The 17,008-nt window shown below is 36.4% G+C and overlaps 1 protein-coding gene across 2 annotated transcripts in view; it reads right to left on the bottom strand.

Moving 5' to 3' along the window:
• Window positions 1-17,008, bottom strand: part of PARPBP (PARP1 binding protein) — an 82,517-nt gene that overhangs the window by 24,952 nt on the left and 40,557 nt on the right. For both annotated transcript variants that reach the window (XM_006141398.3, XM_027775744.1), the window contains exons 5-6: window positions 14,978-15,148; window positions 12,750-12,904 (exon numbers count right to left, since the gene is read on the bottom strand). In XM_006141398.3, coding sequence (XP_006141460.1) covers window positions 12,750-12,904; window positions 14,978-15,148 — 326 coding nt within the window. The remainder of the gene's footprint in view (window positions 1-12,749; window positions 12,905-14,977; window positions 15,149-17,008) is intronic.

Raw genomic sequence — 17,008 nt, 5'->3', positions numbered from 1 at the left:
GGCTCGGGGCTCATGCCCCGGCGTTCAGCTGCCTCTCCAGGGCCGGCGTGTGGCCTGTGGATCAGCAGGCTGAAGCGGAAAACAAGGTCTGAGAACTTGCAACTTGAGAAGATGATGGTTACCAGCCCTGCATTGCCTCAGGGAAGAACAGGAACTACTCTACCATTCTTGAAGTGAAGGTACTTAATGAGAATAGGACAGTGTGGAATGGGGTAAGTGAAGAGAAGAGGATAGAGAAAGATAGCAAGTGAGCAATAGAGAGACAGGACGTTAGTGAGAAACAGATAGGGCTTATTAACTGTTGATGATGACATGTATAGAATTCTCAACTGGATTGGTCTGAGAAGTGTTTCATGACGGGCAAAGTATTTTTAAAAGCAAAACGAGAAATAGCAATTAACTGTTTTATAAAAATAATTAGAATAATAAAGATAATGATTGGGGAAAACAGAAAAGATATGGAATGTTGAAGTGGGGAGATTAATGTCTCTGTACTGACTGACGTGCATGGCATTCCCTTTTGAAGAAACAATGTAATACACTGTAAAGTTATATGTAATCCAATGTAATATGAAGAAGATATGATGATAAAAAATAAAAAAATAATTAAAAAAAAGTTATTATTCTTTGTACTTTATATTTTGAAGCTATATTTTTTTAAAATGTTTAGTGTAAAATTATATAAAATAACTGTTTTTCATTTATTGATCTTGTATCTAGCAACACCATTGAACTCTACTCCTAATTTTTTTTTTTTGGTGGGGGAGAGGTTTTTCCTATAGGGAGTGTGCACTTGCCAGAAAGAGAGAGACAGAGAGACAGAAAGAGAGAAATCACCCCCCAAGGGGGATGGCCACACTGCAATCCCTTCTCCTCTATTCTATTCTCGGGATCTTGGCCATGCATGCACATGCGCCCAGCATGAGTTTAAGTCACTGGGTCCCAGACTCAAACTACGGTTGACCACATGGGAGTCCAGCAACATTGCCATTATGCCAACTGCTGGTCCCTCTACTGCTAATTTTAATAATTCTCCTTTAGAGTCTTGAGATTTTTTCTGCATATGTAATCATATTATCAAATAGGATTTTATTTCTTCCTGTTCAATTGTTACATGTCCTACTTCTTTCTTCTGTCTTACTATATTGAATTATACATTCAATACTATGTTGAAAAGAAATGACAGCAAAACTGTCTTATGTTTTAAGCTTTAAACTAAATATTAGGAAATTTTAGCATTAACTAGCATAACTAGGTTTTCTGGGAAGCCCTTTTATCAGTCAAATGCCTTCTTTGTCTTCTTTCTTTTTTAAAAAAAAAAAAGTGTATGATTTCCTGAGAGACGCACACAACTACCCTCAACAGGATCTTCATGCCATAATCAACACAAGTCTTACAGCCATCTAGAAGCATGGGTATGCCTCCAGGTAGACCCAGGATGTGAACCCAGAGCCTTCTCAGAGAGTCTCCAAAATCATGCAGTAGTGCCCTCCACTGCCAACACCAGCTTTAGGCTGGACCTAAAGCTTTCAGTCTTAGTTCATCTTTACACCGAGGGATTAGTCCTATAGAATGAATAGGCTTCTTACTAAACTCACCAGCTGGGTAGTCCCTGGGCTTTGTTTCCTGTCCCCTCAGACTTTAGTAACTATAAGAATAGAATCTTTAATTCACTAGATTCAATAAATACTCTCAAAATAATATATGACCTCTCTTCTTGACTTGTCTCTCTGGCTTTCCTCTTCTACCTACTTTTGATCTATATTTCCACTATATTTGAATGCTCACAATGCATTTATGAAACAGTTTTAGGCACAGACATGGCTATACAGGCAATAGAGCACCACTGTGTAACATTAGAGCCATTCGGGAGGCTGTGGGTTCACATCCAAGGTCAACCTGAATATTAGGCATGCCTGTGATCCAAGCTCACTGGAAGACCTAATGGGGAGGATCATGGTGTGATAAGACCCTCTCAAGTGTGTCTGTGTGTGTCTCTCTCAAAAAAATGAGTAAACTTTTCTTTCTTTTTCTTTTTTTGAAAGAGGTTTTTTGTTTTTTTTGTTTTTTTTGTTTTTTTTTTCTTTTTTTTTTGGAGAGGTTTTTGCTATAGGGCGCGTGCGCTCGCCAGAAAGACAGAGAGAGATACTGGGTAGTCCCTGGGCTTTGTTTCCTGTCCCCTCAGACTTTAGTAACTATAAGAATAGAATCTTTAATTCACTAGATTCAATAAATACTCTCAAAATAATATATGACCTCTCTTCTTGACTTGTCTCTCTGGCTTTCCTCTTCTACCTACTTTTGATCTATATTTCCACTATATTTGAATGCTCACAATGCATTTATGAAACAGTTTTAGGCACAGACATGGCTATACAGGCAATAGAGCACCACTGTGTAACATTAGAGCCATTCGGGAGGCTGTGGGTTCACATCCAAGGTCAACCTGAATATTAGGCATGCCTGTGATCCAAGCTCACTGGAAGACCTAATGGGGAGGATCATGGTGTGATAAGACCCTCTCAAGTGTGTCTGTGTGTGTCTCTCTCAAAAAAATGAGTAAACTTTTCTTTCTTTTTCTTTTTTTGAAAGAGGTTTTTTGTTTTTTTTGTTTTTTTTGTTTTTTTTTTTTGCTATAGTGCATGTGCACTTGCAGAAAGATAGAAAGACAGAGAGAGACAGAGAGACAGAAAGACAGAAAGTGAGAAATCATCCCTCAGAGGGAATGGTCACATCACAATTCCTTCTCCTCCATTCTCCTCTCGGGATCTTGGGCACACATGCACACGCACCAGGTATGAGTTTAAGCCACTGGGTCTGGACTCGAACCGTGTTTGGCTACATGGGAGTCCAGTGAAATAGCCATTATGCCAACTGCTGGTCCCTGAGTAAACTTTTCTTAAAAAGAAAAAGGCTTTAAATATTATCCAACATTATTCATTATTTTCAATAAAAGGGTTGAGCAGAAGATCTAGTCTGCCATATTCCTGTAACCAGAAATCTGAGAAGACTCTAGTAATTATTTTATGTACATGAGAACTTCTTGTTTAATATATTTTTTCTTTAATTTCCATTTAAAAGCATAGAAATAAGCTGGATAAAATGTAGCCAAAATGAAAAATATAATTAACACTATGTGCTTTTTCTGGGAATTAAAATAAGATTTTGGAAGAGATTCTCAAGGCTAATAATAAAATATGAAAGAATATCTTAGTGCCAACTACAAGAACAAAAAAAATGCACAAATAATATTAGAAAAAAGTCACCTTTACCTTCCTTTTTTGATTCCTTCCTTCTACAGGATGCTAAATTTAAAGATGATGTAATTCACTGTCTGAACTGTATTTAGAAAAATATTATAAGGCTTGCTTTTCACATATCTGCCACGGTCAACATTTTAACCCATGGCAAAATATTCCAAACACCAGGCTATCACTAGTCTGCGTATTCATTCTAAGAGTCAATCATTAGCTTTTTGAGTATCTGTTCAGCAACACAGTGGCCTAATTCAAACTCTTGCTTATAGAGCTTAGAAAGTCCAGTAGTTTTAACTCAAGTTACTACAGGACATATGTGCTATGCACTGAAAATACAAAATGAATGAAAACTTTCTCTTTAATAGTTCACAACTGACTATGATATAATGAGACACTGAAACTATGAAGGGAGTTTGAGTAGGAAAATAGAGCAAAAAAGGAGGTATTCCGAATGACATCCTAGAAGATGCATTATGATTCTTCTGAACAACCACTAATAAGAGAACTTAAATGAGAAAGAGGTCTCTGCAGTACCTAAGTGTAACATCACAGACCCCTAAGGCAGAAAGGGAAAAATGAGACCATTAATAAAAAGTACAATTAAATCCCAAAGCCTATATCAAAACAAAGTAGCTGGAAGAGAACACAAAGAAATAATACCATCAAATGATTCCTGATACTTTAATGGGTATTTATGGCCTTTCCATACCATATTGAAAATTTGATAACCAATGCTGAAAAAATTTACTTTTAAAAATTAAACTCAATTGGGACCAGCAGATGGCAGAATGGTAATGTTGCTGGACTCCCACGTAGTTGACCATGGTTTGAGTCCCGTACCCAGTGTCTTAAAAACTCATGTAGGCATGTGGGTGTGTATGCCCAAAATTCCAAGAGGAGAATGGAGGAGAAGAGATTGTGGCATGGTCTTCTCCCTCGCCCCACCCCCGGCCCCTGGGAGACAATTTCTCGCTTTCTGTCTCTCTGGTGAGTGCATGCATCCTACATCAAAAATCTCTCTCAAAAAGAAAAAAAAAATTCAATTCAATTGGGCCAGACATTGGCATGGTAGTTAAGGTAGCTGGATCCCACATGGCTGACCATGCAGTTTGAGTCTCAGACCTGGAAGTTTGAAAAAACATGCTGAGCGTGCACACGAGTTTGCCTAAAACCCCAAGAGGAGAATAGAAGAGAGAGTACTACAGTGTGGCCATCACCTGGGAAATGCTTTCTCACTCACTCCCTCTGTCTCCCTGGCAAGCGCACACACCCTAGTGTAAAACACACACACCCTGTCATAAAAAAAAAACAAACCTAATTCAATTAATAATCATATCAAATACATAAATATACTTCTAAAATAATTTTAAAGAAACAATTTAACATTAGGAGATTAGAATGGATCATGTCAACCCAATGTAACAATCTACAAATGTATATTTAGTCAATTATATATGATGCAAGTATGTATAACAAGTTACATAATAGATTTGAAATATAGAATTTTACATTTCTAAACAAATGGAAAGTAATTTATATAACCTGAAACCTCTGACTAAAGACATTTTTCAGTCAGTATAGCATGACATGATTAAAGTATAGCATGCAGTACAGTATGCATTTTATGGTGGCATCTACTGGCAAAACGCAGAAATGCAGTCAACTATGGTGAAGAGGACCACATTAAAAGTTGGCAATCACTATGAGAATATTTATTTATTTATTTATTTATTTATTTATTTATTTATTTAATTAATTTATTTATTGTTTCTTCATCTTTCCTTATACTTAAAGATTACTCTCCTATTATAAGATAAGTAGCTCAAACTTACCTCCACATATAAGAGTTAAATACATTTTTAAAAATTTGCTAGAGGTTGTGCAATCACCAGATAGATAGAGAGACAGATTGAAAATAAGAAAGTACCCTCAATGGGGATGGTCATGCCACAATCTTTTCTCCCCCATTACTCTTTTTGGGATCTTAAGCATGCACACACATACACCCTGCATGTTTTTTCCAGCTGTCAGTTCCAGCACTCAAATTGCATAGTCAGCCATATAGGTTCCAGTCACCTTAACTACCATGCCTCCACTGGCCCAAGAATTAAATATATTTTTATCCCCAAGTATTAACGTTGAGGGATGGAGACAATGAAGAGATGAGAACAAGAGAGAGAGATGAGCAGTAGATCATATGCAATTTTGTATATCATACTTAGGTTTCTGGAGTTTTAGACTGTACCTAACGTGGAATTATTGGGAGGTTTTAATCATGAGAATAGCATTTGCTGTTTCATAACAATCACCCTGGCAGGAGTGAGGACCACAGAATGGGGCACTCAGGAATGAAGAAGAATCAACAATGCAGACAACTGAAAAAGCCCAAGTGAAAAAGAAAGAAAGTCTGAAAACAGCAAAAAGCTATAAATAAGATAGTAGCTACAGTGCCAACCCTGTGGCCCACTGGTTAAGATGCCACAGGGCTGATTACATGGTTCAAATCCCAGCCCCAGCAGCTTGACAAATATACCAAGCACATATGTGTACATGACCAAAACCCTGACAGGAAGAAGAAATGAAGACAGGATCATGATGTGATCAAATCCCATTGTGGTTGTTTACTCCCTCTCTGGCAAATTGAAAAAAAAAAAAAAAGAGATAATAGTTATAAGAATAAAGATGAGGAGAAACAGAGTTTAGAATGTCTCTGATATCTGGAAAGAGAAGCATCACCATTTTAGGACAAGAAGCAGTTTTTTTTTCAAAACAGTTTGGAACATATTAACTTTGAGTTGCCCTTAAAGTATCAACTAAAGATAGTTGAACATATATTTCTGAAACTCAGGAAAGACTGAATTTTAATGAAATACAGATATAGAATAATTTGCATACATGTAGTCAGAGAAACAGAAAAGAGAGGGCCAGTCAGTAGTATGGTGGTGAAGGTGGCTGGATCCCACATGGCCAACTATAACTGCCGGAGTTCCAGACCCAGCGGCTTGAAAAACAGGTAGGTTGTATATGCATATAAGCATGCATGACCAAAATCATGAAAGGAGAATGGAAGAGAAGGGATTACAACATGGCTATCCCCTCTAGGGGCTGCTTTCTCACTCCTCCACCACCTCGTCTCTTTCCAGTAAGTGAAATGTGCTCTACAGCAAATTTTTAAAGAAGAAAGTGATATCACAGAAGACATGGAAAAAAAGAGTTCCAAGAAGACATTGAATCTGAGGACTCAAAAAATATCAAAAGACAATGATAACTAGGAGATCACAAGTAATCATTGGCAGAATAATTTCAGAAGGGAAAAGTAAATGTGTGTAAGTCAGTTCATTATTCACAAGTAGGTAAGTACCATCTACTCTGAGCCAGAAATAGTGTGAGGGGCTATAAAATACTAGTGATGAAAAGCAGTAAGTACTCAGAGTTTACTGCCTATTGAGAAATACACATGAACTAGTGTAGGCAGCAAGTGGCATGGAGGTTAAGGTGCTAGATCCCACATGGCCAAGTGAGTGGTTCAAATCCTGGCCTGGCGCCTTGAAAATAATGCTGGGTATGTGTGCATGTGATCATCTCTCCTGGGAGTTGATCTCTCTCTCTCTCTCTCTCTCTCTCTCTCTCTCTCTGGCTAGCACACACACCCTATAGCAAAACTTAAATAAAATAAAATAGGGAAGTGAGAAAAGGACAGTTATTGTTTTCAAGATTTTGAGCTATAAAAAGGAGAAGGAACTGAAACAAGATGATTTGTTATCTTTTTTTATAATCTCTATAGACTGAGACTAAAGTACTAATAGGAGAAGATGAAATTATAAAACAAAATAAATAACCAGAGCTATCCCCATAGTCTAGCATTTAAGATAGCTGGATCCCACAAGGTTGACTGTGGTTCAAGTCTCAGTCCCAAAAGCTTAAAAGACACACCAGGCATGTATGCATGCATGTCCCAAATCCTGACAAGATGGAGAAACATAGAAGGGATTGCAGCATGATCATGCCCAATTGGGTAATGCTTTCTCCCCATCTCTTTGGCGAGTACCTGTGCCCTCTGGCAATTGAAATAAAAAAGAAAAAGAATAACCAACAGAGTGTACCAATTGGTACCCACAATCTCCATGTCTAGCTAACTTCTTACAGTTCATCATTCAAGATAAAGTTCAACTAAGGGCCTCACATGTAAAATGCAATACTCTGAAATGCCACATGGGGAAAAGGTTCCAGGGATCACATGTGGAGACCTCTCTAAGTATGATAGGCATAATCCAGGGCTGGTTAAGGCTTGGGATGGATCATGGCAGCAGGGCCCTATTGAGGGTGTTCTTTCTCTTCCTCACTAATGGAGAAATAAATAAACTTTTTAAAAGTGTTGAAAAAAGAATAAAGGAAGGTAAAGTCCTTTAAAAAAAAATTAAACTCATTTAGGTAAGTATTTCTGACAGACTTACCCCTGGCTCCAATAAAGATAAGGTTAAATACCATTCTATTTTTGTATACTCTTTTATCTATTATTGCATAAGGATATATGTTGGGAACAGCAGATAGCATAATGGTTATGTCCTTAGACTCCCATGAACTCCACCATGGTTCAAGTCCCAGACCAAGCAGCTTTGGGCAAGAAGAAGGAAAACAGAGGAGAAGGGATTTTGGTGTGGCCATTACCACCCCACCCCACCCCACCCCCAGGGAGGTTGCACTGTGGAATAAAGAGGAAGGCAAAGGGACTAGGCTAACTCATACCACTCTCACCTGCTTTAGGGGGATTCCAGTTTCGATGTCAAGGGATTCCTGAACCCGGGGTGATTTCTCACTTTCCATCTCTCTGTATCTCTCTCTTTCTGGTGAGCACAGGTGCCCTATAGCAAAACACTCTCTCTCTCAAAATAAAAAAAGGATTTGTTTTCAGTTTTTAAATAATTTTATTTTTGTAAATTATAAAACAAATATATACTTAACGTAAAAAATCACCACAAGGAAGAGAGTGAAGACTGCTCAAGTGGACTACTTAGGTACCCACTTTAAGACATTCACTATTTAAATATTCACTTCTCCAGTCATCCCTAGAAGGTAGACCAGACAGGACAGCTAAAATAAGTGGCTACTAAGTTGATGAAGTTTATTCCCTTATCCTAGATACCTCTAAAACAAGTATAATTCTAACCTGTTAATCACTTACCCAAGAAAAAAATACTTCCAAAAATAATGTAACAAGTTGCATTAGATTGAATATATGTATTTATCTTTGCTCCCTCCAAAACCTGACTTAAATGATAAAAAAAGCAACAGAGAGTTTTCAATCTATAAAGAAAGAAGTGAGAGGAGACAATGGCCAATGATAGCAGAGACATTTCATGAAAGTATGGGAAGATGAAAAGCAGACAGATAAGTGTAACTGATTACCCAGAAGAGAGAGCTCAAACCCAAGTAACCACTAAGAGAGACATAAGAACCAACCTCAGAAATTCTCAGAAACTGAAGACGCTACTGAAGGTTATGGTTAAAATGGGGCTTTAAACTAGAAAGCTGGTTGAGACTCTAAACGAAGAGTACTTACACTCCTAAATTTCCTCTACTATTCTGAGCAGTCAGGCAAGTGCACCTCTCCCACTTCAGCACAGAAAGCAGAAGATTTGGGAGTAGTAGGGACTAAAAATGAAGGGAGCAAGTAAAAATCTACATACTGAACTGTGAAACTCATTCATCTGCCCTGTTGGAATCCTAGAATATCGGTGATGGGATTTACAGCTTTCAGAGATTAAGGGAAGCCTCTGTGGAAATTGTTGGGAAAGCCCTTAGGAAAAGAACTATAGTAACTGACATTTGGAGAGTGAGTCCCCAACAAAAGAGCCAACTGGCCATCAGGCTATAATTAAGCCTAACATACAAAACTGCTAATCAGCCCTACAGGGCCTCATTCTCAAACATAAAAGGATACATTTTAGGAACTTGTAACATGAAAGAAGGCCAAAAAAAAAACAAAAAACAAAAAACAAAAAACAAAGAAAAAAACTAACAGAAAAACATTTTATCTAGATACAACCAAGACCAGATGAAAATATTTTAATTAATTATGAATTAATATTAGATACATAACATATGACATAAGATCATATCCAATCAAATGTGATAATAGAATAGAGTCATAAGATTCAGGAAACAAACAGAGGCAAAAAAAATAACAAGGGGGCAATAAAGCTTCACAGCTGCCATTGTGACACAGGTCTAGCAAGGAAAAGTACAGGCTGCATGAGTAAGATAGGGGACTCTCCAGAAAGAATGTCTTCAAGGGCAAAAAAAACAGAATTAAAAGGTAATGACCCAAGATTAAGAAGAATATTATGGTTTCATTGTTAAGTTTAATAAATAATTGATGATAAATATATAGGAAGCAAAGAAAAAAAAAAAGAAGAAGAGGGGCCAGACAATGGTCAGCAGTAAAATGTGGTACTCTGCAAAGCTGATCCACATAAGAAGATTACCAGTTCACATCCGCCTACCTCCCTGAGTACAGATGGGGTTGGCAGACTGGGAAAAGACTGAAATTGAGTCTCTATTGGGGGGTCCTCTCTGTTGCTCACTTGCTCTCTCGCTCTCTCTCTCTCTCTCTCCTCTCTCTGTCTCTTTCACTTATAGAATAAATTATAAAAAAATTTTAAAGTAGATAATGATTGGCTCTATATAAAAACAAAAATTTGTACAAGAAAGTAAGTATAATCATAGTACATCATATAGCTTAGCAGCAGGCAATAGTCAAAGTCTTAAAAAGTAAGTTCTAAAATGTGACACAATCAAAATTGTATAAGGATGAAAAAAGAGAAGTATATGTATGAGGGTTGGAGGGAAGGTTGTTAGAAAGTTGATGAGTGGGTTATATACCCTTATCTTCCATGGTAAGACGTTAATAGTAATGTCTGAAATTGAAAACTCTCTCTCTCTCTCCTCTCTCTGTCTCTTTCACTTATAGAATAAATTATAAAAAAATTTTAAAGTAGATAATGATTGGCTCTATATAAAAACAAAAATTTGTACAAGAAAGTAAGTATAATCATAGTACATCATATAGCTTAGCAGCAGGCAATAGTCAAAGTCTTAAAAAGTAAGTTCTAAAATGTGACACAATCAAAATTGTATAAGGATGAAAAAAGAGAAGTATATGTATGAGGGTTGGAGGGAAGGTTGTTAGAAAGTTGATGAGTGGGTTATATACCCTTATCTTCCATGGTAAGACGTTAATAGTAATGTCTGAAATTGAAAAAGTAAAAAAAAAACAGCATAAAATTTTCATTTAAATGAAAGTAAATATAAAAATAAATGCATTAAAAAATTTAAAGTCAATTCATGTGAGGACTTGAAGTCTACAGTACCATTTAACTTTAATATCTATATTAACTTACAAAAAATATTTTTAAAAATTAATTATCTCAGAAAAAATGGCCAGCCAATCAATACATTATGTTTAAGTTCAGAAGACATTGGTGATATTATCTATAACCCACTTTCAAAATTCTCTTCTCCTGTGACATTGGTGATACTGTCTATAACCCACTTTCAAAATTCTCTTCTCCTCCAATTTTCTATATAAGAAGATATCTATGTAAGGCAGAATACAGTTCAGAATTGAATCCTGAAAAAAAAAATTCACCTTGGGAAGAAGTTTTATAAAATAAGATAAAGTGACTAAGAGAGTAGGTGCCACCATCAGAGCTGAGTTCAGATCTCAGCTCAGCTACTTACTAATCTTACTGATTCGTTTCTTCATCTCTAAGTTGGGTTATTAATACTATCTATCACGTAAGGTTGTTGTAATGATCAGATGACAAAATGTCTAACACATGTTAAACGTTCAATAAATAACAACTATTTTTATTATATTATGCTGTGGCATATTAAACAACATGACATTGAATCACCGTGATTGCTGGCATATAAAATCAGTTCCTTTCCCCCAAATCAATCTAAAACTTACTATCCAATACACCCATATTATAAATGTGAATCTATCAGATATAACAAAAAAATCTCCTACCTCCAATATTATATGAAAACAAATCCCAGATGAACCAAAGATTGACATATTAAAAATTAAAACATAACTACTAGAAAAAGAAATCATCATATCTATATCAATTTTCTTATTCATTGTTGGTAATGGTTTCCTTTATTGCTAAATAAGAAGTTTAAAGAAATTAGCTGGGGTCAGCAGGTGATGTGGTGGTTAAGGCGCTCGATTGCCACATGGTGGTTCAAGTCATGGACCTGGAGGCTTGCTTTCTCACTTTCCTGCTCTCTTACTCTGTCTTTCTCTGGTGAGCACACATGCCCTGTAGTAAATTAAATAATAATAATAATAAATAAAAGTAAATAATTCTTTAAAAAGCTATCTATTATCATTTCTAGTCCTTAAAAATCTGTTCTTCCAGATATAGACAAATGGTAACCCTCTTCTCTAATCCAATTTAGTTTGGACATGTTATCTGACTTTGGCAAAAATTTTAGAATCACAGATAGGCAGAAATATGGTGGGGGGGGGGGCATGTAATTTTATCTTACTCATCTAGATATTTTGTTTCTTCTCCCTACTACTAGGTTTGATACTTGGTCATTTCAATATAGTTGTCCCCACTCATCCAGTTTTGTTTTCTACAGTTCTAGTTACCAACTGTTGATCATGAGTGAATATTCATAAATATTCAGTGGAAAATCCAGACATAAATGATTCATAAGTTTTAAACTATGTACTGTTTTGAGTAGCAGGATGACATTTCATGCCATCCCACTTGGTCCTTTCTTCTTGAGAAAAGTAGAAGATATTTCGAAAGAAAGAAAGACCAAATTCACCTACTTTTATTATGGTATGTTGCTATAAATTTTCTATTTTATTACTAGCTAATGTTGTTGATCTCTTACTGTGTCTAATTAATATTGGGTCACTGGAAAATTCATGATCGATTTTTGCATAGAGAATCACAGAAAATGTGTCATGACTTTTACAAAGACCCAATCAGTTAAACTTAAAGGTATGTATGTATAAGAAAAAACAGTGTACATATGAATCTATACTGTCTGTAGTTTAAAACAAACACTGAGCATATTGGAAAGTATCTGCCATGAATAAGGGGGAGGGGGTACTACTATTTTTCATTGTTCTTATCTTCAATTCTGTAAAGCTTCTTTACCTTTTTTTTAGATTTTTGCTAAAGGGTACATTTCCTTACTGGAAAAAGACAGAAAAAGAGAAAATGAGAAATCACCTCCCACAGGGAATGGCCACACCGCAATTCCTTCTCCATTTTCCTCTCATGATTTTGGGCATGTATGCACACATACATACCATACTCAATTTTCAAGTCACCAGCACAGAATTCGAACTGTGGTCAGCTATGTGGGAATCCAGTGCCTTAACCACTACACCACCTGCTCACCTAACTCTGTGAAGTTTAAAGAGTGATTAATATCACACATTTGTAAATTATGAAAAGTCATTACCTTGGATTTGGTATGTCTCCAAGAATCTCATCTAATTTATCAATGAAATTAATAAAATTAGATAATCCCTTTACATGTGCCCTTAGTGGATCAGATGGTGATGGTGCATATCCTTTCCCTCCAAGCTGTATTGTTCTAATAAAGGACGTGGCCACCTATGAATTAAAACAAATGATTTAGTAATGTTGGCTTATTTAATAAGTTAAAACTAGTGTCTACTGCGTTGTCAGAAAATTTATAATGCATTTTTCTTTTTTTTTCTATACAAAAATGCATCATGACTTTTCCAACAACCAAATACTTTATGAAGTTAGGTATCTACCTAAGTATGATTCTAGGTATATAGTTAAATATATATCTGTACAATTCTGAGTAAACAGTAAGATGAAGCACATTTTATAGGTCTTGTCATACCTTAATTCAACAAAGAAACAAGTGCCATGCAGAATTCATGTTAGTAAGGATGATGGCAATAATATCCAACTGTAAACAAAGACTGAGGAGCTGAAGACAATTAAAAACTAAAGAATATATTCTTAAGAATGTATCATTGCATATGAAGAATTAGTTCATTTTGGGGCCAGATGTTGGCACAGCAATAAAACATAATGCTCTATACGGCTGACTCACACGGGAACAGGTCTAGGTTTCCAACTGGAGACTGCCCTGAGAATGCTGGACGTACATGCACTCATGATCAGGGACTGGCTGAGGCTGGGAGTTAACAACAGTGACAAGAGCTATTGAGTGTACTATCTCTGTCTTAGCTTTACTTATGAAAAAATTTGTAAAAAAATCCTACAAACAGGGACCAGCAGTTAGCGTAATGGCTATGTCGCTGGACTCCCATGTAGTTGACGGTGGTTCGCATCCCGGACCCGGTGGCTTAAAACTTATGCCGGGCACGTGTGCGTCTGTGCCCAAGATCCTGAGAGGAGAATGGAGGAGAAGGGATTGCAGCGTGACCATCCCCCCTGGGGGGTGATTTCTCACTTTCTGTCCCTCTGTCTCTCTGTCTCTCTCTGTCTGTCTGGTGAACGCACGCGCCCGAAAACCTCTAAAAAAAAAAAAAAAAAAAAAACCCAAAAAATCCTACAAACAAAAAAATTATGAATATATTCTTACATAAACTGAATACTGGCCATTGGAATGTTACATGAAGCAAAGGAATTTTCAGTGTCAACTGATCTGTTGTGTTAAACAGCTGAGGAGGTTGGGAAATTCAATACTTCAAAACCTTAGCTTCTTTATTTATAAAATAAAGATTTACACTAGATAATCACCAAGTTCTATCTTGCTTTTACATCCTAGGATCACCTGATCATGTGAAGTTCAAAAGGCCTTGTTTTTACAGTGACAAAAATACAAACATATACCCAGCCATGGTGGTATAATTGGTAGAATGCCAGTAGGCAGAAATGGAGCCATATGGGAAGGCCCAGGCTTTGGATCCCAGGTTGACCTGAGCACGCCCACATTTGTGCCCATGATCCTGGTTAGGTAGATGGCTGGAAGAAATGAGGGTTAGCAAGAGCCTATAAGCAGTCCCTGTCTACATGTGTGTCTGTCTCTCTCTTCCTCTCATAAAAAAAAAATTAAAAATTGTGTGTATGTGTGTGTGTGTGTGTGTGTGTGTGTGTGTACATGTATGATGGCTATACATAAGGATGTCTCCATTCAAAGATGAAATGTTCTAAAACAGTATTTTCTAAAGAATACCCTAAAAAAGATGAATTCTAGGAAATGTCAATAATGTAAGTGAAAGTCCTATGGTCACATAATTTAGAAAACAACAAATTAAATAACATGATTAACTTGTTATAATTTATACAGATTTCTTTATGGCAGACTTCTAAGAGCTCTTGACATACAAATATACATTATGTCTAATCAACAGGGGTATATAAACTTCTAAACTTGTTTCCCCGGAAACACTTATCCAAAGAGCATTTAATGGGGGCTTTTTGCTTCTGAAAAAATGTATAAGGAAAATTTCTCAAGGCTAGCACCCCTCAGAATATATGTAGGTTAGGGAAATACCACTTTAGAGAAAGTCTTTCTTCCCAATCTTGAACAATATAGTAAAAAATAAAAATACTATGGATTTTCAAGTACATGAGTAAAACAAAAATTAATGACTTGAAAGTTAATTTATCATAATTACCAGAACTCTACAGATCTACTGCTCAAGGAGGCTTAATAGTCTTGAAAATATAACATGTCCATACCAAAAAGAGAGATAGCTGCTTCTCTCGAGCAGCATGTTTCAAATCGGTGAAGGCTTCTTTTCCAAGGCCTCTATCAGGAATATTGAGAATATGAGCCAGAGCCAGGTCATTCTTTGAATTCACTATTAGGCTTAAATATGAAAGAATAATTTTCTTCGCTAGTACTTGCACCTGCATAATAAAAAGAGTCAGTTATTTTCTTCATTGCAGTTGTTCTAAATCCACAAATAATCTCTTTTTATAAGAAGGAAAACTGCATAGGATTCATCATTCAATCGCAATACTTTCTTATTCTTTTTGTTCTTTAGGAAAAGAGAACCATATAAATTGAAATTTTAGGTTGGACAATAACCATAATCTTGCTTGTGAAATAAAATTCTGCCAAAGAAAAACCATAAGCATGTAACAACTATGATTAATTGGTGGAAAATGGCTCTTAGAAAATGATAGGAAAAAACACAGTCCAAATCTGCATCTCTGAAGAGGTCTCATTTCATTCCCCTGCACATTTCTGCCATTAAATAACAGCAAATAAAAAAGCTCCCTGGCGTGGGCCAGCTGTTTCTGTGCAGTACTGTATTTACACATCCTTTGCAAGGTCAGATACAAGGGTTAAAGATTTAATATCTGAGAAATACCAGATACTGACTTTGACAATACCAAATGACCAACTAAGGCTTTCAATCAAGAGATTAAATCAAATGCTAAGCAAATAACAACAGATAATTGATAATGAAATTAACTGGCCTCAAAGCAAGCTAAATACCATTCAAGCACAAAATAAATAGTATTTGAAAGAATTTTATAAGGGCATCTGATCTTTCCTATATATTGCACTTGTCCTTCACACACAAATGAAACCCATGGCATTATTATTATTATTATTATTATTATTATTATTATTTCAGCATATTCTATATAATCATATTTTTAAATTTTTAAGCATAAAAGAAAAATTGGCAATAAAAATTACAAAGCATTAGGAAGACACTTAGATATTTAAGGAAGTCTGCAGTTCATACACATCTTAAAAACGATTTTGAAGATAAAATGCTTTTGAATTATTTATATTTACATGTAAAACAGTTCTTGAAATGTGAGATGCAGTCAAGGGCAATTAAAAACTTTTTTTTTTTTTTTTGGAGAGATTTTTGCTATAGGGTACGGGCACTCGCCAAAAAGACAGAGACGGAGGGAATAGAAAGCAAGAAATCTCGCCCCCGGGGGGGATGGCCATGCTGCAATGCCTTCTCCTCCATTCTCCTCTTGGAATCTTGGGCATGCACACACATACACGCCCGGAGTGAGTTTAAGCCGCCAGGTCCAGGACTTGAACCGTGGTCGACTACATGGAAGTCCAGCAACATAGCTAAAAACATTTTTTTAAAGGGAGGCCAGCAGGTGGCATTGTAGTCAAGGCACTGAACTCTTACATGGCTGACTATAGTTTGAGTCCCACACTGGACTACTTGAAAATCACACCAGGTGTATGTGCAGTCCAAAATCCCAAGAGGAGAAGAGAATACAGAGTGGCTATTCACCCTGAGGGGATGATTTCTTACTTTCCCTGTCCCTATCTCTGTCCAGTGAATGCATACACCCTATGTCAAAAACTTAAAAATTAAAATAATCGCTGGACAAGAAAAGGTTATCTTAAATACGGACTTGAGACATAATTAAAGCAAAATAATGAAAAGAAAAAAAAAGTTTAAAGACTAACCCTAAGAAACTTCTTTTTCTCAAATATTAAGGATACTAGCCGAAGCTAACTTTTAAGGAAGGTGTCCTGATTTCCAAGTCTCAAGTACACACTCAACATACTCTTTTTTCTTATGTCACCCTATTATAACTATCTGCATAGGTCTTAATGTTACCCACACAAGAAATATTATGTTGGGACCAGCAGTTAGCGTAATGGCTATGTCGCGGAACTCCCACGTAGTCAACCGCGGTTCGAGTCCCGGACCCTGTGGTTTAAGCTCACGCCGGGCGCGTGTGCGTGCATGCCCAAGATCCTGAGAGGAGAATGGA

Source organism: Tupaia chinensis, unplaced genomic scaffold (assembly GCF_000334495.1).
Source record: "Tupaia chinensis unplaced genomic scaffold, TupChi_1.0 Scaffold000054_1, whole genome shotgun sequence".
NCBI classification, from domain to species: Eukaryota; Metazoa; Chordata; class Mammalia; order Scandentia; family Tupaiidae; genus Tupaia; species Tupaia belangeri.
Note: the sequence above shows the minus strand (reverse complement) of the source record. Positions and strands in the feature narration are given on the sequence as shown.